Source organism: Polyodon spathula, chromosome 6 (genome assembly GCF_017654505.1).
Source record: "Polyodon spathula isolate WHYD16114869_AA chromosome 6, ASM1765450v1, whole genome shotgun sequence".
Taxonomy (NCBI): Eukaryota; Metazoa; Chordata; class Actinopteri; order Acipenseriformes; family Polyodontidae; genus Polyodon; species Polyodon spathula.
The window spans coordinates 53602766-53626065 of record NC_054539.1 but is presented as its reverse complement, the minus strand read 5'-3'; the positions used below and the strand labels follow the sequence as shown (position 1 = coordinate 53626065).

The 23300-nt window shown below is 39.5% G+C and overlaps 1 protein-coding gene across 4 annotated transcripts in view; it reads right to left on the bottom strand.

The window, feature by feature from the left end:
* LOC121317331 (lysocardiolipin acyltransferase 1-like) overlaps nt 1–23300 on the bottom strand; it is a 52408-nt gene that overhangs the window by 6552 nt on the left and 22556 nt on the right. For all 4 annotated transcript variants that reach the window (XM_041253150.1, XM_041253149.1, XM_041253151.1 and 1 more), the window contains exons 4-5: nt 14170–14316; nt 9113–9229 (exon numbers count right to left, since the gene is read on the bottom strand). In XM_041253150.1, the coding sequence (XP_041109084.1) occupies nt 9113–9229; nt 14170–14316 (264 nt within the window). The remainder of the gene's footprint in view (nt 1–9112; nt 9230–14169; nt 14317–23300) is intronic.

Below are 23300 nucleotides of genomic sequence, written 5' to 3'. Positions count from 1 at the left end.
AAGTAAAAACAGGACCCCCAACCCCCAAGGACCTTGAGAACCCACATCACTCCCCATTAGCAAATGGTACAACCAGCATATATTTTATGATTTTATATGGAGAGCTCCATATGAACAACATCAAGATAAGACAGGATCCATTGGCGACAGCAGAGAGAATGCGGTGGCTGCCAGCGCAAAGCAATCATCTTTTTTGCTGCAGTAAGGCCCGCCAACCGGATCAGTCTCTGCTTTGATGATAGATCAAGGGATGAGTCATCATTCAACAGAAGTACCGCAGCAGAACAGGGAATATTTTTAGATAAAATAGTGGATAAAGTAGAAGAGACCTGCTCCCAGAAATTAGCTACATCCGGGCACTCCCAGACCATATGTAGGAAAGTGCCAAGGGTACCCTAAGGGGTCAGATATAGTCTGTGAAGAAAATTATAATGAATCATCTGGTGATTAGGGTTCCTGGAGGCAAAACCTATATTAGACCAGACAGTACCCCAATTAATTTCAGTATCTGATGATGGTAAATCCCTATCACAAATTGTGTCAGTTGTTAATGGTTTATAAGTAGCCTTTAAGAGGAAAAACATAAATTATGGAAACCAGTCCCTTAGTTTTACCCCCCCACCCCCCGTGTATAACATACTCTGGAGTGGGTGTGTTAGCAGTGCTGTCTCCAAGGCACCCCATAGGCACGCAATGATGACCGCAGAAACAAACACCCGGCAAATTGTATCGAAGTTGTAAATCCTGGAATGTGTGAAGACAGCCACCCCCAGAAATATCAGGGAGAGTATGTATCCCCCTGTCCCTCCAGTGCAGAAAAGAGATGGGTCGACCCCCTAGAAGAAGGGCAAAATTGTGAAATATAGGAGAGGAGAGTGAGAGTGCCACATAAGTTGAATTTTTGTATGCTTCTCCACAGAGAACCAAACAGTAACTAACTGTGTGATTATGGGGCCAAAATGTAGCTTACAATGTCTGAGAGCAATATTTGAATAGATTAAATCTTGGAGTCTATATGGGTACACCAAATTTTCTTCCAGGGAGAGCAAAGAGACAGGAGCATTAGGGTCAAAGCATATAGTAAGCTGGCACAGAACAAATGACCAAAAATAAAATGTAAAGTTTGGCAAGATTAAACCTCCTGTACATGTTTCCCGCTATAAAGTGGAGAATTTAATGCACGGACGTTTACCCTTCCATATAAATTTATAAATTAAAGAGTGCAATTTGTCCCAGTATCCGATAGGGAGAGAAAGGGAGAGCATAGAGCTGACAAAATTAATACGTGGGAGCACATTAATTTTAACAATAGAGATATGCGCTTGAAATGAATTAGGAAATTGAGACCCACCTTTTTAAAAAATATTGAAATTAGTTACTACAATAGAGTGAGAAGAGGGGTAGATCTCTAAGCCAAGATATTTAAAGTGCTGAAACACAGATTTGTTCAAAGGCAAAAATCTATTTCTTATTGCAGGGGTAATAGTGCAGATTTAGACCAACTGATTTTATATTCCGATAGCAAACTGAAGTTATCAAAAATAGTCAAGAGGTGAGGAAGCGATTGAGACACATTTTCGACAGCAACACGTCATCTGCATAAAGCGAGATGTGATGTTGAGTATTATTAACAGTGATAGCAGTATAATCAGCTGACTGGTGAACAGCCTGAGCAAGCGGTTCAAAAGACAGGGCGAACAACAGAGGAGTGAGGGGGCAACCCTGCCGAGTTCCCCTGGATTTCTTAAATTGGGGAGAACACCTACTGCCTGTCAGCACCATCACTGAAGGATTGGCATACAAAATCATGTCTATAAAATTTTCCCCGAGACCCATACGATCTAGAAATGACCAAAGATCTTGCCATTCTAATTGGTCAAAAGCTTTCTGCATCCAGAGACAGCAGACTGCACGGGGGCTTTGTGTCCACTGCAGCATGAATAATATGAAGCAGGAGGCGAACATTATCAGATGCCAACTAGGTTTTAATAAATCCAGTCTGGTCACAGTGAATCAATTTAGTCATATAAGCTTCAAGTCGTGTGAACGCACAATTAGCATATAACTCCCGTCAGAATTTATTAAACGGGACGATAACTCACGCAATCAGTGGGATCTTTATCTTTTTTTTAATAATAGGGAGATAATAGCAGTATTGACAGCTGGAGTAAAATAAAAACCTTCTCAACTGCAGACGGGGACCCAAAGGGGGACCCAACTGGGACCAGAAAGTAAGAAAAAATCCAGTTGGGATGCCATCAAATCCTGGCGATTTACCCTTATTCATATCTTGCACAGTGTCTTTCAACTAAGCTAATGATGGATTAGACTAATTTTCTGATACAAGTAATTTTGTACATGGTCCTGGCCAAATTTAGCAGTTGCGTATTGAAAATGACTTCTTGCAATATAAATTCACTTAACACAGATTTCCTGTTAGTACAAATTATTTTGGAGCCCCCCACAGGAAAGAAAAATGTGAAAAAAAAAGAATTGCTCTTATCCGAACAGCTGAGTGCAAAGGGTGTTGGGAAATGTATTCACTTGCATGCATGTTCTAGTGCCTCTGTTCTGTATTTTTGTGCTGTTTTGGGAATACTGATCCTATGATGCATTTCGAGTTGCCATAGTGCACACACATCAACGCCATTTCCAGACAAAAGTGGAGGAGCATTTTTACATCCCTGCCTGCTATCAAAGCTATGATTACTTTACAGACTCCCTCACATACTTCTGCAAGGGTTACAGAAAATGTGATGGATATATCCCATCCAAGCAGTTGACCGTAGTTTACAGGGGGTGAAGGAAATGGCATTTCAATGTGTTGCTCTGACTTCAGCTGCTCAGAAATCAGAGACCAACAGGGACACTATTGCTACAGTAATGCATTGGCGTTTCAGCATATTTAATTTAATGGAGAGGTGAGGCCTGGATGCGAACCACAAACCTCATGGTTCAAAGGCAAATGCCTTAACATTCAGCTAAAGAACACAGCTCTATGCAGACGTGTGACAGAGACAGAATTATTCTTGGTGATAATAATAATAATTGGCTGCACTCGCTAACGAAGGGGGCGTGACTGAAGGTACAAATAGGGGACGTAGCTCGGTGATCTGTTCCTTTGTTTATGGTTAAGAGAAACGCTGAAGGACAGAAGTAAAATAACCGGAAGTGTTTCGTGTTTGTTTCTTTTGTCAAGTCTAATTTTACTGTTTGTTATTTATTAGATGGCTAACATGATCCGGAGCTGTCGCTACAGGCCAGCACAAATATCAGACAACAATTCACCACTGCTCGAGTAAACTGTATTTCACCACGAGCACTACAGCACTTACTCTGGATTGTAACCATGTTTGTGTTCTGTGTGTTTAAATATCGTGTTTATTATTTCAGGACTGAACCCAGTGTTATTTAACTTTGCATTATACATTGTTGCCATCAGGCTCTGGATTACAATTAAACCACCTTTTCACCAGTACTTTGTTGTTTGTCATTGTCTTGAGCACTGCAACCCACTTTGCCACAAGACGTCAGTATTATTAACTCAGCAGCCGCTAGGAGGAGATCCATTAGTCTACAATCCCAAACGGCATTGCTGCAATGTCTGCAAAACAGTTCTATCCTTTGCCGAGGACAGCTGGAAGGAGAGTTGCTGTTGCTGCTGCATAACAATACATGTCCACATGGCGCCCGGCTGGGGAACCCAGTATCTCTAAGTGTTGTGCCTTTAACAAACTGGTCTGAACATTTCCAGCTGTTTGACTGTCTGCAGCACCTTGGTGGTCAAAGGTCTAGTATGTGCTGCAGAAACCCGGAAACTAAACACAAACATTTCTGTTTGGAACTCATCACAAGAAGACAGAACACGTTAGGTTAGTATCATAACGTTAGAAATGCAACCATTACCAAATGGGTGTTTACCGCCTAAAGACCTTGAAACCTGAATAGATATATCAAACCTGCGTGCCAGTGCCTGTGATACAGTCATCCCCATCCACCGAGGGCATAAGAAGACTGCACACACAGATACCAGCATCATTTTCCTTCAAGCATGCTGCAATCATGGATGCAGCGACCTTGAAGGTTAACGGTTACATTTCTATTTCAAGTATGAAATGTGACCATTACCAAATGGGTGAGGAACCCCAGTAACAAGTAGCTAGGTCTAAAAAATTGATGGAGAAACTCACCACTATGTCATGATGTAAGGGTCGACTCTGAAGCCGCCCTCAATACTCTAGTTCTAAACCAGAGTTTTGTGGTTCCAAACCACAGTTTTGCCGCTCCTCGCTCTCTTCCTCTTTGAAACCGCTCACTTTTAGTAAAACTGATCAGTAAAACATTAATTTCTGTCAAAAATACATTTGATAACTATAATTGACACGTTCACACTAAGGAAAAAAAGTTTTGCAAAATATTTACTACAGCAATAACAGATTTTTTTTTTTAAATTATATTAATTTCCCTGGAGAATAATTCAATCTCACTTTTACATGAAGTGATGAAAACGCTTTGGGTAAAGTGAATCTTCTGCACAGAGATGGGATCATTCGCAAGACAATCCTCCTCCACATTTCCTATAGTAGCTCATGCTAAACTCCTAAAGAAGTGGTATGTGGGTTTGTGCTAATCTGTATTTTTAAAATAATAAAAAATATCCAAAACCATGTGTATATGTAATTTGGACACCAAAGTGTTTTTCCATTTCAACATTACTCCATTTGAAGTAGTTTCCATGTTTTTCCATTTCATATACCTCTAACTTGATATCTACGTACTGGACTTTTACATTCAAGCTACGTTGTTCCAATAAATGCCAATACATCATTTATCGCTATTTGTATTTACATTAATCAAACAGTTAACCGATTAAAAAAATATATTAAAAACAAAAGAAAAAATACAACTTACTGTAGAAATAGCATTAATGTTTACAGAAAACACAACAAAAACAAATTTCTGAAAACTGTAAAATCAACAGTGTTCAAAATCGCAGTTCTCGGAAGCGCATTTCTTAACTGTATTATTTATTAATGCACTTGCATATTCTCGGGCTCGGTAGTTAATGAGAAACAGCGACATGGGAAGGTATGGAAGGATTCTCAGAATCTTAGAAGACTAAAAATAAATGTAAGGACTGGTTGGTTCCAAAAATTTTAGAAACTTAAAATGTTTTTTTTTTTTTTTGTATAAAATGCAAAGGAAAAAAAGGAATACATAAAAAATAGAAAATAAAAATCATAAAAAAATGAACAAAGTTACACCTCTTTTTAATTTTGGGTCCCTATTAAGGCATATACTTAGGACCAGGATATGCATTTTTAGACCTGTGAAAAACCCAGAAATTCGTTTTCGGTGGGGGGCGTTGCACCCTGCATCCACGCTGGGGAAGACCCACATACCCTCCTTTCTTTCTGCTTATGATTTCTAGCCTTCTACTTTAAATGAAAATGCTTCCTACCTACTGCTTCCCTTCCATCTGCTTTCATCTATAGCTTTCATCTATTGCTTTCATCTGTTCTTGCATTTGCTAGAAGTGCAGATATCAGGAGAGTTACTGAAACTCAATTTCGATTTTTTTTTTGTACGCTACGAGAGTGGCAGTACAGACTGAAGGGGCACAGATAATGTCTGCATCAGTGTAAAACAGTACTGGAACACCCTTTACAACAGTATACACAGTATATTTGCACAGTAATTCTGCAGTTTACCCATGCTTTTCCCCTGGTAATACAATTCATTTACTATAGGTTACCATGGTTTAACACTTTTTTTTATATGCATTATAGGACTATGTGTGGTCCAGTGTTTAAAAAAACGGGCTTGTAACCAGGTGGTCCCCAGTTATAAATACCAGCTCAGCCACTGACCCTGAGCAAGTCACTAAACCTCCTTGTGCTCCGTCTTTCGGGCGAGACGTTGTTGTAAGTGACTCTGCAGCTGATGCATAGTTCACACACCCAAATCTCGTAAAGCACTTTGTGATGGTGATCCATTATGAAAGGTTTAAAGATTATTATTATTACCATTCCCCTCTGTGCTTTACAATGCATAACCACCCATTACCATGCTTTCACTGTGCTTTACTACACTTTGCTGTGCCTTTATCATTGGAAACTTTAAACTTTATTCTGGAGTGCTGCACCAGAATAGTGAGACTGGCCATGGAGAGATGGCTACAATTAACCACAAGATCAGCATACTGTAGCTTACAGTAGTTTTCTATATATCAAACAGTTTAGCATATAAAATGTTATGTAAAGGTCTGGGTAAGAGATGTTAGATTCCAATTAGTCTCCTACATTTTAAAACATTTAACATGTTTAAAACATTTAAACTTTTACATAGCAGGTCCTTTTGTGCAGTTACTTTATGACGTGCTACAACATTAATGTGGACGAGACTACTTGTGTACAATATGTACGTATATATGGAAAAGACTTTAAGTATTGAATAAATAACCTAACACTGCACACATCCTACTGTATAAATACTACAGATGATGTTTATAGACTTCAAATGCATTTCTTGGACAATGGTTAAACATTCAGGAACAACACTCGGAAAGCTTTAATTTATTAGCATTCCTAGGCAGGGATGCTGTACTCATCATGATCACAAGGTTCTGTCTACCAGAAAAGCTCTGCCACTCAGCCCATTGCTGGTGTAATGGTCCTCCATCTACTCTCCTTTGCCTTATGGTCCTTCTATTGGCCATAGCAAAGTATAGAGCAGCCACATGTGTTCTACAAGTTCATGAATGTTCCATACATTTCTAATTGCATCTCATTCATAAAAAAAAAACTGACTTTAAATAAAACAGACTAAGAGAATCATAGAATACAGCTGTGTACCGATTATGAACTCTGTCTCTCACCCCCTCCGCTTCTCCAACACCGGCAGATTAGCTGTACCCCCCCTCCATTCACCTGCTTCCAGAGCCCGCTCCTTCTCCACCCTTGCCTCTCAGTGGTTGAACGACCTAACCATGGATATCAGGACTGCTCACCCAGAAAGTTAAAAAAGTCACATGATCCCAATATGGGACCCATCGTAGGTCAGAGTTAAGGGTGCAGTTAAGACTTTTTTCGAAGGAGTTTCCATAACACTGTAAATACAAAGTTGCAGCTGAAATGGTGCATGAGACATTAGCAGTAAAAGCAGCAAGTTCATACAAGCTCTCCTCAGGGGGATGCGTAGATAACTAATGAATAAATAACCATAACCATATTAAACATTGAGCAAAGAAGCCCTGCTTCTTTGCTCAATGTTTAATCATGTTTCCATGTCATTAGTTCTTGCCAGCTAACTAAACCCACAGACTGCAATGGTGTTTCTTGCTCTTGAGGTAACTCTAGAAGGGCTAATTAAAGATTGAGTTTCCATCCAGTGCAGTACAACCAAGAGAAGATCCAACAGATATCTCTGCCTGAACATTTTCACTGCCCTCCTCAGCTCAGCAAGGAGGCAAGGCCTCTGTATAGGGAAACAGAACGCACACACATCTCAAAGGAATGGATCCCCTGCAGAGTATCATAACCGTTTTAAATGTAACTGTAAATGTACACATGCCTACAAATTTAAAAAAAAAACCTGTATTTTTGGGCCCCCGTTGCACCACCTCACTGTTCATTTGGATTGCAGACCATTTTCTAATACAGTCGGTGCCACTTTATCAGGACGCCTAGGGAGAAGAAAAAATATTCCCAAAAAGCGACTGTCCCAATTAAACGAGAGGCACTTTAGACACACTTTCGGCCCACCTATGCTCGCTCGCTTAAAAGTAAAAGAAAGAACTCACATTACATGATTACATGTTAAATATATAATTTAAAATACAAGTCAATTGTTTGTTTTTTTTTATTCCTAAACAAAATTAAATAGCTGTTTTTTTTTTTTATTTGTACATAATGAAATCACGTCTTATCACAAGGCGAGGCACCTGCGACGTTCACACGCCAACTTTCTTTGCACGAGCAGCCTGAGAAACTACAGTAGACTCCAACACCTTCAGGAGTTCAACGTGGTTTACTCAATTTACGCAAGTCACAGCGTAATCACGTGTGCTACGCAACCTGTCTTGCTCTGAAAAGCGATCTCTGTTTATCATTTTAAAATAATGTATTCCAATTAAATGACACAAATAGCACTGGGAAGAACCTATCCCACAGTTATATCCCATTTAAGCACACATCCCGATTCTCAGTATCCTGATAAGGCGGCGCCGATTGTAAGTTCAAAAAGCAGTTATGTTTCAAATGGCCAGCAGGTGTCGTCGGTGCCTGCACTGCACTGAGTTATACTATAAGTAAGGCAGTATGTCATGCACTGAAAATAGACATCTGCGAGTATCTGTCAATTGTTTGGCTGTGTATGCATGCAGCATTTACGTGTAGCTATGCAAGTCAGAGAATGATTTGTAGGTGAGCGAGCAACATTTTAAATGAGTGGAGTGCAAGTTTATGTGACAAATCAAGTAAAAAAATAGCGACAAAAGAGTCAAATATTCCTGCTAAGCGGAGAAGTGAAAAAATATACAAAGCGGACATTTCATGAAAATGGCGGCATGATGTCTTGCGCAGCATGTGATCCTGTGGATTACAAATGAAAAGCAAGCTATGACAAACATATTGTAAGCACTCAACATAACCGGAAACTACAAGCCATTGAGTTGCAGTAGGTAAGACAGCTATACAAAAAACGGTGTGTGAGCACAATTGCAACAGAGAACAGAAGTTTGCCGAAAAAAGGTTGTGAATGGTGATGTAGCTAAAGCTACATTACTTGGTGAACTTTCTGTGCATTCTTGTTTTTTTTACCGCACCTTGCCTGTTAAATGTACAAAAAATTATTGTGCTAAAATTATAGCCTTATGTATAAGCAACCATTTAGAAGTTATGTGATGCTGTGGGTTTTACAGTACTGAGGGCTCAACACTGAATATGGTCCCTCTATTATCTTACTGAAGAGTTCTTCAGACTTTGAAGCACAGGCCAACGATATTTTGCAGAAGGCAACAAAACAATATTTGCGAGAAACAATTCAAGGCCTGGTTGCTTGTTGCTAAGAGAACACTGTGGTGGAGATGATGACCACTGCAGCTGCGCCTCACCTTTGCGCAGACTCTCTACGATGAAGGTGAAGCCGGTGGTCCGGGGGTGCAGCACATACTCGTACTTCTGCAACCCGTTCTTCTCTGCAAAGACATCGCTGCGTGCTCGAGTGTTAGCTGAGAGAGACAGAAACAAAAGAAGAACAAAATAAAGGTTTACGAACAAGAGGTGGACTTTTGGCCCTTAAAAAAAAAAACACACACACACACACACACACACACACACACACACACACACACACACACACACACACACACACACACACACACACACACACACACACACACACACACACACACACACACACACACACACACACACACACACACACACACACACACACACACACACACACACACACACACACACACACAGTGGCTCTCAAAAGTATTCACCCCCCCCTTGGACTTTTCCACATTTTATTGTGTTACAACATGGAATCAAAATGGATTTAATTAGGAGTTTTTTCCACTGATCAACACAAAAAAAGTCCATAATGTTAAAGTGAAAAATAAAATCTACAAATTGTTCTAAATTAATTACAAATATAAAACATAAAATAATTGATTGCATAAGTATTCACCCCCTTTGCTGTAACACACCTCAATAAGCTCTGGTGCAACCGATTGTCTTTAGAAGTCACATTATTAGTTGAATGGAGTCCACCTGTGTGCAATTAAGGTGTTTCAAATGATTTCAGGTATGATACACCTGTCTCTGAGAGGTCCCACAGTTGGTTAGTACATTTCCTAACAAAAATTACATCATGAAGACGAAGGAACATTCAAAGCAAATCTGGAATAAGGTTCTTCAAAAGCACCAATCAGGGGTAGGATATAAGAACATTTCCAAGGCATTGGCTATCCCCTGGAGCACAGTAAAGTCCATTATTAAGAACCGGAGAGAATATGGCACAACTAGAAAAGGCCATCCTCAAAAACTGAACATCCGGGCGAGAAGGGCACTAGTCTGGGAGGCCACCAAGAGGCCTATGGCAACTCTAAAGGAGTTACAGTCTTCCATGGCTGAACTGGGAGACACTGTGCATACGGCAACAATAACCCGGGTGCTTCACAAAACTGGCCTTTATGGGAGAGTGGCAAAAAGAAAGCCATTGTTGAAAAAAAACTCGCATCAAATCTCGGCTAGAGTTTGCCAGAAGGCATGTGGAAGACTCTGAGACCAAGTGGAAGAAGATTCTATGGTCTGATGAGACCAAAATAGAGCTTTTTGGCCTCAATGCTAAGCACTATGTTTGCCACAAGACTAACACTGCACATCATCCTGAGAACACCATCACTACCGTGAAGCATGGTGGTGGCAGCATCATGCTATGGGTATGCTTCTCTGCGTCAGGGCCTGGAAAGCTTGTGAAGATAGAGGGCAAAATGGATGTAGCAAAGTACAGAGAAATCCTGGAGGAAAACCTGCTGAAGTCTGCAAGAGACCTGGGACTTGGGAGAGGATTCATCTGCCAGCAGGACAATGACCCCAAACATACAGCCACAGCCACACTGGAGTGGCTTAAAAACAAAAAGGTCAATATCCGGAGTGGCCCAGTCAAAGCCCGGAGCTCAATCCAATTGAGAATATGTGGAAAGAATTGAAAATTGCTGTTCACCAAAGGTCCCCATCCAACTTGACGGAGCTTGAGCAATTTTGCAAAGAAGAATGGGCAAAAATTGCAATGTCCAGATGTGCAAAGCTGGTAAAGACTTATATATATATATATATATATATACACACACACACACTGCTGTGCAAAAGTCTTAGACATGTTGCATTTTTCTACTCTGATGCATTATGAGCATCAACAATTCACTCAAAGCCTCCACTAGTGTTTTCTACAATTATAACAAACTCGACTTGCATAAAGAAGGAAAAACATTGAGTGAAATAGCTCGCATCACTCGATTTTCAAGGTGTGGTATCCGAAACATAATCAAGTACAGAGAAACATCATCTGCAATTGACAAACCCTTCTGTAACTGACAAACTTAGGAAAACGTCACAAAGACAAATCACTTAAAGTTTGCAAAACTCCATTTGAATGATGAATATGAGTTCTGGTCAAAGGTTTTGTGGAGTGATGAAACAAAAATCAAGCTATTTGGTCATGCTGACAGACGTTTGATTGGAGATTCTGGTGAGGCGTACATAGAAAAGAACACCATACCTACTGTCAAGCATGGAGGTGGTAATAACCTTCTATGGGGCTGTTTTTACTCTAATGGCACAGGAAATTCAGTTCCACTGCATGGTAAAATGGATTCCACAGTACACCAAAAGATACTGGCTATCATCTGAAACCACCCGCTACAAAACTTGGTTTAAAGAGCAACTGGACGTTCCAACACAACAACAATCCAAAGCACACATCAAAACATACTTCAGAATGGTTAAAGAAGAATAAAGTCAAGGTTCTGGAATGGCCGAGTCAAAGTCCCGATCTAAATCTGATTGAGAATCTTTGGTATGAATTGAAGGCTGTGGACAAGAGAAGTCTTCAGAACTTGAATGAACTGGAACAATTTGCGTTGAAGAGCGGTCAAAAATCACTAAAGAATCATGCCATGTATTTATTAATGCTAAAGGTGCCTCAACTAGCTATTAATTCATTTTCCTTGTCAGGGTATGAATAAATTTGCATTAACATTTTTGGAGTTTTGCAAAAAAAAAAGGTGAAATAAATAAATGTCTATTTCTTGTAACTTTTTTTCCTCATCCACAAAAGCAAAACTTTTGTTACAAAAGATTTTTCCTATACTTCTTTGTTTTCGAAACATAAATTTCATCCACAACTTCAAAACTCTTAATCAGAATTCTTAGTTAAAAGTATAAGAAACTAAATACAGTAGACAAACATTTCAGCTAGTACCTTCATCAGTGTAAATCAAAGCTGACTATCTGTATCGAAATGATACTGAAGGCACGAGCCAAAACGCTTGTCTGTTCGATTTACTGCCACATTCGTAAACAGCACTTGAGTGCTAGAGCTCAGTGAAGGATGCATTCTCAATGCAAGCCACCATCACAGTTGCACACCTTAGTGAACACCAATGCTGAGGTGTTTCTTCTGAATATGGCCATTTCACCTTATTTAAAACTCCTACATGCTTGCACGTTTTTTTTTTTCATCAACTGCTGACCACCTAAAACAGCCACCCTTTACCCCAGTGATTATGAAACAATATATTTGAACTCTGTGCCTCAGATGAAAGTGTGGTGGCAGTGGATTTGTTATACAGTGGATGCTTAATAATAAGCACTCCACATCTGGTCCTCTGCATGCCTATTTATAGTGTGATGCCATATTTCAATTACATAACTAATCCAAAGCAAATACACTGCTAAGCAGATGACTCATTGAAAAAGTGGTCTTTGGTCAAGCATTTCGGTTGCAACTTTGTTGTGTGTGCATCTGTGTTTTTTTGTTGTTTGTTTATTTTTTAACCCCTTCCCTGCTAGGGGTTTTTCCACCCCCAGTGCTAGTTTTTTTTTTTCTTAAATTGGGGACTGAATTGTTTAAAAGTGAAATTTCTCACAGGTCTCTAAAGAAACACAGGAAACCTAAATATCATTGTTTTTTCTGGACTTTTCAATGATTTAATTTACTTGGGCATATCTACTCAACTGATTGAGATATTGAAGATTAAATAGGAAAAAAAAAACTACAATTTCTGTGCCACTTTAAAGCTGTAAAAAAGTATTTTTTTTAAAAATAGGGTTAGTATGTTTGTCATGGCTGCATCAATGTTTGTATTAATAATAATAATAATAATAATATAATAATAATAATAATAATAATAATAATAATAATAATAAACATTTAAAACAGAACATTGTCGGGTCAATATGTAAATTCTACATATTTTTTAATGTAGACAAAAAATAAATTAAAAATGTAATTTAGAAAGACTAAACCCCCCCCCCCCCACGTCCTAATGTTTTGTAAGCGATACTCACTCGCAGCCTTTAAGGCACCACCATAGTTTATAATATTATTATTACGGCAGATAGTGCAGCATAGCCTGAGACAGTATACATCAATCAATAACAATTGATTAGCTCTGAAAATAACTGTTGAAAATAAAATACAATTTCATAGAAATATCTCCTGTAGGTCTGCTAAATGTTGTAGCCGTCAGGAGACTGAACAACACGTAGAAATCCTATTAGCCAGTTAGGCATCAATCATTCACCGTTTGATTGACGTTCACGCGTTGAGAGACTAAACCCTCCCACACATATCCTAAAATGTCGGAAGCGATTGGCCAAACACAGCGTGCCCAAGCACTCATTTACTACCGCATATACCACGGTATAACAGACAGCATAAAGTAATCAATAGCGATTGAGCAGTTCTGAAAATAACTATTGAAAGTAAGATTAAGTTTTCTAAAAATAGGTCCTTAGATCCCCTAAATGTTGTATCCATTAAAAGTTGAACCAGTTAAAGCACTATAAAAAATATAATATAGACCTTTTTGTTTGCTTGTTTGACTTCCGCATTCCTACATTGAATAACACGGAGAAATTGTACACAGGACAGTTTACACTTCAATCATGTACTTGTTAAGTTACGTCACCGATACACCATTCACATATTTTGGGAACTTAAACCCTTCTACACACTCTGTAAAAAGAATTGAAATGATTGGATGCTCACAGTCGGCGCTACAAAGAGATTTATATTAGGACGTATGGCGTACGCCCCCCTAGCACTTTATGAGAACATTTTTAGGGAGTACGCCGTACACCCCCTAGCACTGAAACGGTAAAGCAGCACTTTCATTGTAATTTCTTCACTTTAAAATGGAATATTACATTTGTATAACTTATTTTATTTCTTTGTGTATTTAGAAGTAGTTTTAATTCCTTTTCCAATCACTGTGTAGTTGAAATTGTCTGATTTCCTTCCTACCTGCCTCAAGGACAAATGCAGCTGCAGTACTGCCCACAGATCCCCTTTCTGTACATGTCAGGTCAGCACTACTCCCAGCGACCCCTGCTGTACCTGTCAGGTCAGTACTGCCCACAGCGCCCCCTGCTGTACCTGTCAGGTCAGTGCCCTCGGGGAAGATGAGCAGCTGCAGGGGTTCTCGGATGTCACAGAAGTACTCCAGCATGGCCCCTACGTGGCGCCGGTCGTCCTCCCATTTCCTGTGAATGAAGATGAAGGAAGCGACCTGCATGGCCCAGCCTGCAAAATATAAAACACCACAACACATGACACACCTGCAACACAACACTGTAGAACACAATAAAACACAATGCAAAACAGGACAAAACAAAATACAATCTACAATAAGAAAAGTATTTACTGCTGGCAGAGCAAAACAGTGGATTTATTTCAGATAAACACAGCAAGAAAAATCTCCAGTTGAGATAAAAAGAGATGCTGATTGCACAGCACGGGAACACACACAGGGTGCCACAGCCAGACAACCGAGTCACAACACTGCAACTGACAAAAACAAATTAACTGGAAAGGACATCACAGCTAGAGTTCTACATAGTTTAGAGCTGAACTGTTAGCCAAGTGTTACATGGTAAGGGATTGGTCAAAATGTTTAACCCTTTCAAAAATATGCCAGCCAATCTAGGTATTTGCTTTAGTGTTCACATAGTACAGGGTAGGCCAGTTTATTTGATATTCAATATTTCTATATTATTACTTAAACACACTTTCTGACGCTGGTCTAGAGACAATGGAAATCATGTCTGTGACAGGACACCGTAATGAAGGTTCAATTCGCAGCTACTGGATAGCAATCAACAGAGAAGACACGATTGGTCCACAATTATGTCATCAGCTGGATCCAAACAACACCCTCCTTTAAAACCAGCCAGTCAAACTCCCAACCCTGTTTCAGTTCTTTCAGCACCAGCCAATCCACTCCCAGCCTGCTTGAAGGACGCCCCGCCTCCAACAACAACTTTCGAGTCAGGCTCAATACTACAAGGGCTATTCAAAATTTGTACATGTCCAGATAAATTAGAATAACATAACATAAATAAGAGTAAGACCCTAATAAATAAATATGTTAGCAATAACAACAATTTTAACAATAATAATAATAATAATAATAATAATAATAATAATAATAATAATAATAATAATAATGTTTTCTCTACGTGTATGTCAATTTTATATTCTAATTATGTTAGGGATTATTTTCCTCAGCAGAACGTTACCTGGCGTCTTATTAGAAGTTCAAGGTAAATATAGGTTTTAAAGATTTTTTTAAAGAGAAAAAAACAATACAATAAGTTTTCTAATAGCGACAGAGCCCTCTCGATGCAGACTCTACCGTGTCGATGACCTAGATAACCTTGACTTTTGTTAGCGCCCTCGTCTACGCACAGATCAGGGGATGGGTATAAAAAAATATCAAAGGCCTTGAATATCCCTTGAAGGGCTGTCAAGACGATTATTAAGAAGTGGAAGGTGTATGGCACCACCAAGACCCTGCCTAGATCAGGCCGTCCCTCCAAACTGGATGACCGAGCAAGAAGGAGACTGATCAGAGAGACTACCAAGAGGCCAATGGCAACTTTGCAAGAGCTACAGGCTTTTATGGCCAAGCCTGGTCAAAGTGTGCATGTGACAACAATATCCCAAGCACTCCAGAAATCTGGCCTGTATGGTAGGGTGCCAAGAAGGAAGCCATTACTCAAGAAAGCCCACATTGAATCCCATTTGAAGTACGCAAAAAAACACTCAGTGTTTTGTGGTCTGACTAAACTAAAATTGAACTTTTTGGCCTAAATGCAAAGCGTTATGTTTGGCGCAAACCCAACACAGCGTATCACCCAAAGAACACCACCTGTACTGTGAAGCATGGTGGTGGCAGCATCATGTTATGGGGATGTTTCTCATCGGCAAGGTCTGGGGCACTTGTCAGGATAGAAGGGAAAATGAATGGAGCAAAGTACAGAGAAATCCTTGAGGAAAACCTGTTGCCCTCTGCAAGAAAGTTGAAACTGGGACGGAAGTTCACCTTTCAGCATTACAACGACCCAAAGCACACAGCCAAAGCTACACTGGAGTGGCTAAGGAAGAAAAGGTAAATGTCCTTGAGAGGCCCAGTCGAAAATTTGTGGCATGACTTGAAGATTGCTGTCCATCAGCGCTCCCCAAGGAACTTGACAGAGCTTGAACAGTTTTGTGAAGAATGGTCAAATGTTGGCAAAACTTGGCGTGCAAAGTTGGTAGAGACCTAACAGACTCACAGCTGTAATTGCTGCCAAAGGTGCTTCCACAAGAAATGCTAGAGCCAGGAGCAGGTATGGGGCAAATATTTCCATCACTGCATACCCTGTGCTTGTGTACTGAAGTATGAATGGGATACCACATACATGCCTGCAGAAATAAATGTTTCATTCAACATCTCTGCAAACTGTGAAGGAATACGAATCAGATCCTCATGATCAGCCTGAACTATTTTCATGTATTTCACTTTTTTTTTCTTCTTTTTGGACAATTTGAATATTTTGTATATTGTGTGCTTGTCAGGGTCTGTACTGTAAAATTACAATAAAAAAACTGATATTAACATATGTAATCTGTTTATATAGAACCTGTTGTGGTTGTGGTTTCCAAAGCTTTGTTATTGAATTGTTATTGAGTGCGTGATCCACTCTCTCAGCGAAATGTAAATGTATTTGAAATATATAAAAAACATTGTGGAGTTCTTACTCAAAAGAAAATCCTTCTCACTTGTTTTATTTTTTTATTTTGTTAGGGGTGGGGGACAGAAGTCTGGTTTGAGAGTTAACCAGGCTAGAGAGGGTGTCTTGGACTCCCTACTCCTCTTTGAACGAATGGTGTAAGAGGATCCTCATCTCAGCATTCCTGGTATTTCTCGATGGTACCGGTCCCAGCGCTGCTTCAGTGAACACACACACACATACACACATGCACAATATGGATTTGCTGAGAAAATCTGGAGTAAGCTACTGAGCAAGACGGATTGATTTCGATTTCTAGGTTCACTGACTAATATTGTAAACCACAGCGATGCCCTGGGGATAAGCAAAAATCAAAGGCAGCAAATGTCATTGAAATTAAATGTTGATATTAAAAAGATCCAGTTCTTGGTTCATGAAGGAACCACAGAATAAACTTACCTGGCATATTGACATTCCACCTCTGTTCACGAATGACTGGACAGCTGTCAGATCTTTCACTTTAAATACTGAGAACGGCCTCTGCTTGCTTATGATTGGACAGCTGTGTAAAACTTGACAGATATTTGACTCTCCTATTGGTTAAACTTACTGTCAGTACCTGCAACTGAAACAGACACAGTTTATGTCCCACCCACTTGGGACACCACAGAGAAAATGCAGATGTTCAATTGGTTGATTCTATCTCAGAGGCCCTTCAGGAAAAAACAATGTTGAGTATTTACAAGCACAGTATAATCGAGCAGCACTGTCAACTGTGATGCTTTTGTTGGAAAACGTGTTTAAAGCTTTATGCCATGCCCTGGTGGAATAGGGAGTGAGCTTTTCAGGAGGGGGCAAGTTGGCCAGCTCGTAGGCAGTCCTGACTGTATCTACTATCCATTTGGACAGCCTGTACTTAGACATGGCAAACAAAAAATTGTTCGGACTGCCTCCAACATTTCGTCCTGTCAACGTAGTACGCCAGGGCCCGCACAGGGCAGAGAGTATGGACCTGTCGCTCTGTCAGACTGGAAAGGAGGTGGATGGAAAGCCTCCAGTTCCACTGACTGGTTGACATGAAGTCCTTCATAGGCCGAAGCCACCAAGCCCCTTTCAAAAATTGCACCGCCAGAAAGTGAGCTCCTGGATAGAGTCAATTTTGACAATACAAGCCGAAATGGCTGCCATTGTGGAGGTGGATTTCCCCTCGTCAAAAAGGCCCTGCAAAAACTGCAGTATAACTGCCATGAGACAGGTTGTGGTGTCAAACCCACGAGGCAGGCACCACATCTGAAAAACTCCCACTTGTACCCTTACTAGGAACGTGTTGATGCTGCTCTGTCATTTTGTAGGGTGTCAATAACCCTATTGGACAGGCCCAGATGGCTCAAATGCAGTCGATCATACGCCAGACCCAAAGCTGCAAGCTCAACGCCCCCGATAAAACAAGGGAGTGGTTGTACAGTATTTCGTTAGCCTATTTGTTTTTCTATAGATCTCTCATTATAACACGGCCCTCGATATATAGCGGATTTATATTGGACCCCGACACTCGCGATATATCGAGTGGGTGGTGTAGTTACATTTAAGATCAGGATTAGATATATGAGTGCTAAGTGCAGTTGAGGAGTGAATACAGGCTTAACTACAAAATACTACTGATAGTTAACAGTTAAGGGTAAGTTTCAAGTGCAGGATTTCAATACAGATATAATTAGGAGAAACAGTAGGGAGCAGCAAGTTGAGGAGCAGATAAGTGCAAGTTAAAGTGTCTTATAGGATGCAACAAGCTCTAATCTATCGCTAACTTTTATTATATTAGCCAATATCATGCAGATTTGGTTAAACAAATTACGATTTGCAATCCTATTGTTATACAGTATGTTCCAAACTCCTCTCACTCACTCACACACATTCTACTTTCAAGATAAGCAGAATCCCAGCAGCTGCTCTCACTGTATTTGTGCAAAGCACCACATTGTTTTTACTTGCAGTCTGATCTGCAAACAGAGTACACAAGAGAAAACTTCTCTACAAAACAGTAATATTACAGTATAATAATGCCTCATAATAAAACAGGAATAAACAGTACCGTAATAAAAAATGAGAAATAATAACTTCAGACGGAACGACCCTGGAGGGAGAGCACAAGTCTGGTGAATTAAGTTGCTGGATCCCTGGGAAGGAGCGACTCAAGCCTCTAGTTTCATGCGGGGCACAAGGCCGCAGTGGGACGTAACAAGCAACCAGCTGTAGTGCACAAATTACGTGTAACTAGTGAAAACTATTACAGCAATAATTTTAATATCATATACATTTTGTGTAAAAACACAATATACGCAAGTTATATCAGATAGAGGTAACAAGTACATATCTGAACAAGGCTCGTCCGTCAGGTCAGTCTTGAAATAAAAAATGGGTCAGTGCTTTTATGCCCTTGGGGGTGGGCCATGATTGTGACACAGGCTTTGCAAGTACCTTTGTTATATCTTATTCAGGTTTATGGGGCTTTAGAAGGTAAATACCCACACAGTAATGGTAACATTTCGTACTTGAAAGGGAACAGTGAAAAGGTTCATTACTACCTGTGACGGAACTTTATTGAGATAATTATAGAATGCAATTTGTAAAGACACTGTCTGAAAGCGAGTGGTCTGTATCGTTAATAAGGTCACAGGTTGAAAGCGTTTAACACTGAAATGAAACCAAGGAAGTCTCATGACCCCAATGTGGTCTTAGGTCACTGGTACAATTAGATTTTGCCTGACGTTTAAAAAGCCATTTCGCTGCTTTTAATTAGCTTCAGTACTGTTTTCACTGCCCCCATTGAGGAGTTAATGGTGTCATATACAAAGGGCTCGACATTCATGAATGCGCAAAGTAGGTGGCACTGACGTTGGCTGTCAGTGGAGCCCGTGTCCATTATAAAATTTAAAAAGGGCAAGTGATCACAGGTTAAAAATAAACAAAAAGAAAGATATGCAGCCCCACATTTGTATTTAACAGTTGGAATAGTACACATGGCTAGAATCATTTCTCTCTTAATGAACTTTTTGAACAACACAACACAGGTTAATTAATTTCGCAATACACAATAAGCTAACCATTATGGTACTATTACATAATGAATATGATCCATTTCTGCAATCTTTAGGGGAAAAAACTTCCAGCCATTTTAAAATATTTTAATAAGATTACCACTATATCGATTATCTCCGTTGTTGTGATGCAAGACGACCAAACATCTACTTATTATGAGGCTTGGAAGAACGACTGACGCATTAGGAGAGGGGTAACATCTTAGTGTGGGGAGCTGCCGATCAAGGTTCAAATCTAATCTTGTTTTTTTTTTTTAATTTTTGGCTTTTTTAAATTATTATTGTATGTATGTATGTATTTATGTTTCTTGTATGATATGTTCAATTGCTCTTTGCTTTGCAATGGAAATGCAACACAATGCAATTTTCGTAACAGACCATGTGTTATGTTTGCATTTCAAAAGAGACAGTCGAAGAGGCTCTTTCAAAACCCAAATGGCTAGATTAAGCGAATGGCATTGTAGTGTTCCCATGTCCGCTGGGACCTGAACTACGATTGACAGCAGCCAAGCCCAAAGTGTTCTCGCTCTCCTAAAGCCTCAGGGGTGTTATCAATATGGTTAACTGAATTACAAAATGAATTAAGCTGCGTGTTGTTCAAGTTAATTAAGAGATAAATGATTAAAGCAACGTGTACTATTGCAACCGTTAAATATGAATGTGGCGCTGCATATCTTTTTATTTTTGTTTATTTCATCTCTCTTCACTTGCCCTTCTATATTTTAACATTGACACGAGATCCGCTCTCAATCAATGTCCGTGCATGGTCTAAAGTGCGTGACAAATGCCAGAGTCACAACTTTCAGAAGTCGCGTTCAGAAAATCGAGCCCAGTGTGTTCTAGAGGGTTGAAAAGTCTTTAATTGATCTGCCCAGTGGGATTGTTCCACCACACTGAGACCAGGGATTCTCTTCAGTGTGCAAGAACCACATGAGAAAACAAATCTTCTAATAAAAAAAGCAGACTAATAAATATGAAACGAATATCCTACAAATTGGAATTAAACTCAGAAGATGATCCCAGAAAAAGCAGTGAAAGAGGATAGCGCAGTTATAATAGCTGTGCAGTCCAATGCAAAGCAAAAAAAATCCCTTTGAATTATAAACAAAAACACCTTAAAAAGGAGAGTTGAGTTGAAGTCTTGGTTTTTAAGTTTCCAGGTGTTGTGCACAGCACTGCAGTGTGTCCCTCATGCTAAATAAGTAACAGAATTAACTTTGTTCCATTTTGAGTATTTTGTATTAAACACAATAAAAATGAAATCATGCACAGTAGTGGTGTCCAGCTTTGGTCCCCCACTACCCCCATTTGGAGAAGAACACAGGCTTACTGTAGATGCACCAAATAGTCAAATAGACATCTAGTCAAATAGAAACTGGTTGTCGACTAATCCCACCATAGTAATGTTTTTTTAAAGGGTATACTAGTAGCAAAACTAGCAATGTCAGCATCTGAATTGCATTTAGATGTTTTCAATGAAATGGAACGTAACTGTGAAGCGTGTGGTTTCAGATGGAAGGAAGTGCAGCAATTTTAGAACATTAATAAACAGTTTTAAAAAAATCCAGGCAGTTAAAATATGGTTCACAAAGAGTACTTTCACAAATAGCGCACTTTAAAAAATATAGATTATGAAATCAAGTATTTAATAAATGATTGCAACAGTACAAAATATTAAAGGAAAGGTAAAAATAAATAAATAAATAAATAAATACAATGACATTCGAAGCTACTTACTCTTAAAACAAGAACCTTGGCCGTTTGGGGAACTTGAGCATGTACAGCATGCAGCCGAGCCCCTCTTCTGAACAGAGCAGCTCTGACCACTCCTCCACAGTATTGCTCTGTTTCGGATCAGTTTGAATGTTATTCCCAGGATATTCAATCAGGATTATCCCTAACGATCAAGCCTCCATAGCAAAGGCAATGTGCATTCAGGAAAAAAAAACTGATTTAAGTTCCTGTCTGTGAGTGGTGTGCGATCAGTTATCACCAGATAACTCAGTAAATCTTTATAGTGACTTGAAAGCCTGTGTCAACACACTGCACACAGCACAGTACTGATTGTAGGAATTCTTTTAGGGGTGGTGGGGTGAGAGACATGCTGAGAGTTAAGGTCAATCACTGACAGCCCTTGGAGCTGTGAATGCACTGTGTAAGAGGACAACAAAAACTCTGGGTTGTTGTGCCTTTCTCTGAAAAGTGAGATCTGACAGAGGGTCTTTGCTGCAGGTCTGACTGTACGCCCTGCGTCACTATAAATATCAAAGAGGGGTCCTCAGGGTGAATCTGTCTTCTCTCTCAAAGACAGAGGGCCCTATGCACAAAATAATGTTACGTTCAGGACTGTTATTTTTTAAAAAATAATTTTGATTAATGAAATCAAGTTTTCAGTTCAAGAAACATTTTGCTAAACTGTTTGAGAGGGTTTCGAAATTAATTTTCACTTTTCAAAGCACTGTTACATTTTTTAAGTGTCCAGACTCTCTTAATAATAACATACTTTCAAATAAAAAATAAAGTATCTTCTCATTAGAACGTAGAACCAGTTAAAAAGCTATAACCACTTAAAAAGCTGCATGGTCATGGCTCCCATTTGCCCCATAATGTCATTCCACCATCCTCGTTATAGATACACTGGATCACTGAGACAGGCAGCAGTGCTGCCATTCAAAGACATTTCACTGAATCAGTTAGTGTGCAGGAAGCAAGCCGAGTCACAGCCCCAGTGTTAGACTGATCAGACCACATTCCTAAGGTAAGGATTCAGGCTACCGAGATCTGATTATGTCACAAAGACCTGTGCTAACAGCCTGCTGATATGTTGCAATCGGTGCTGAGCAAAGCCATCTTCGGCTGGTGAAGGTAAGAGGTTGTGCAAGTTGACCGGGTGTGATGAAATATCAAATTGGGCGTGCCAGTGCTCGTGTGTGTAAATGACATGTGTTGAGAGATCTAGCACTGAATAAACTATTCATTTCATATGTTGGTCCTGCGGAGTGATTTTGTTTTATTGGATCTCCTTTTGGAATGTATCTTGCATTCATTTAAATCCAATGACAGAATGACCGGACAAATTACACTTTTCCAAATTATTGCTTAGCAGATGCAGGACATGATCAAAGAAAAATAATCACCTGCACTGTAAATGTTTCATGTTACCATTTACTTCCCATCTTTTATAATTGGGTGACAATTAAAATGTTTACAACATCAAAAACATTAACCGCAAAATAAAACTATAATACATAACAATGAGAAACTTTTTTATTAAAGCCAACATAAAAATGATTGAAAAGGACTGAGTATCACTTTCTGTCACTTTGTACTTTCCGTAGACTCTTTTGTGTTTTTTGCCTTTGTTTTTCTTTTGCAAGTAAAAAAATGTATGAATTTCTGACTCGACAAAAAACAC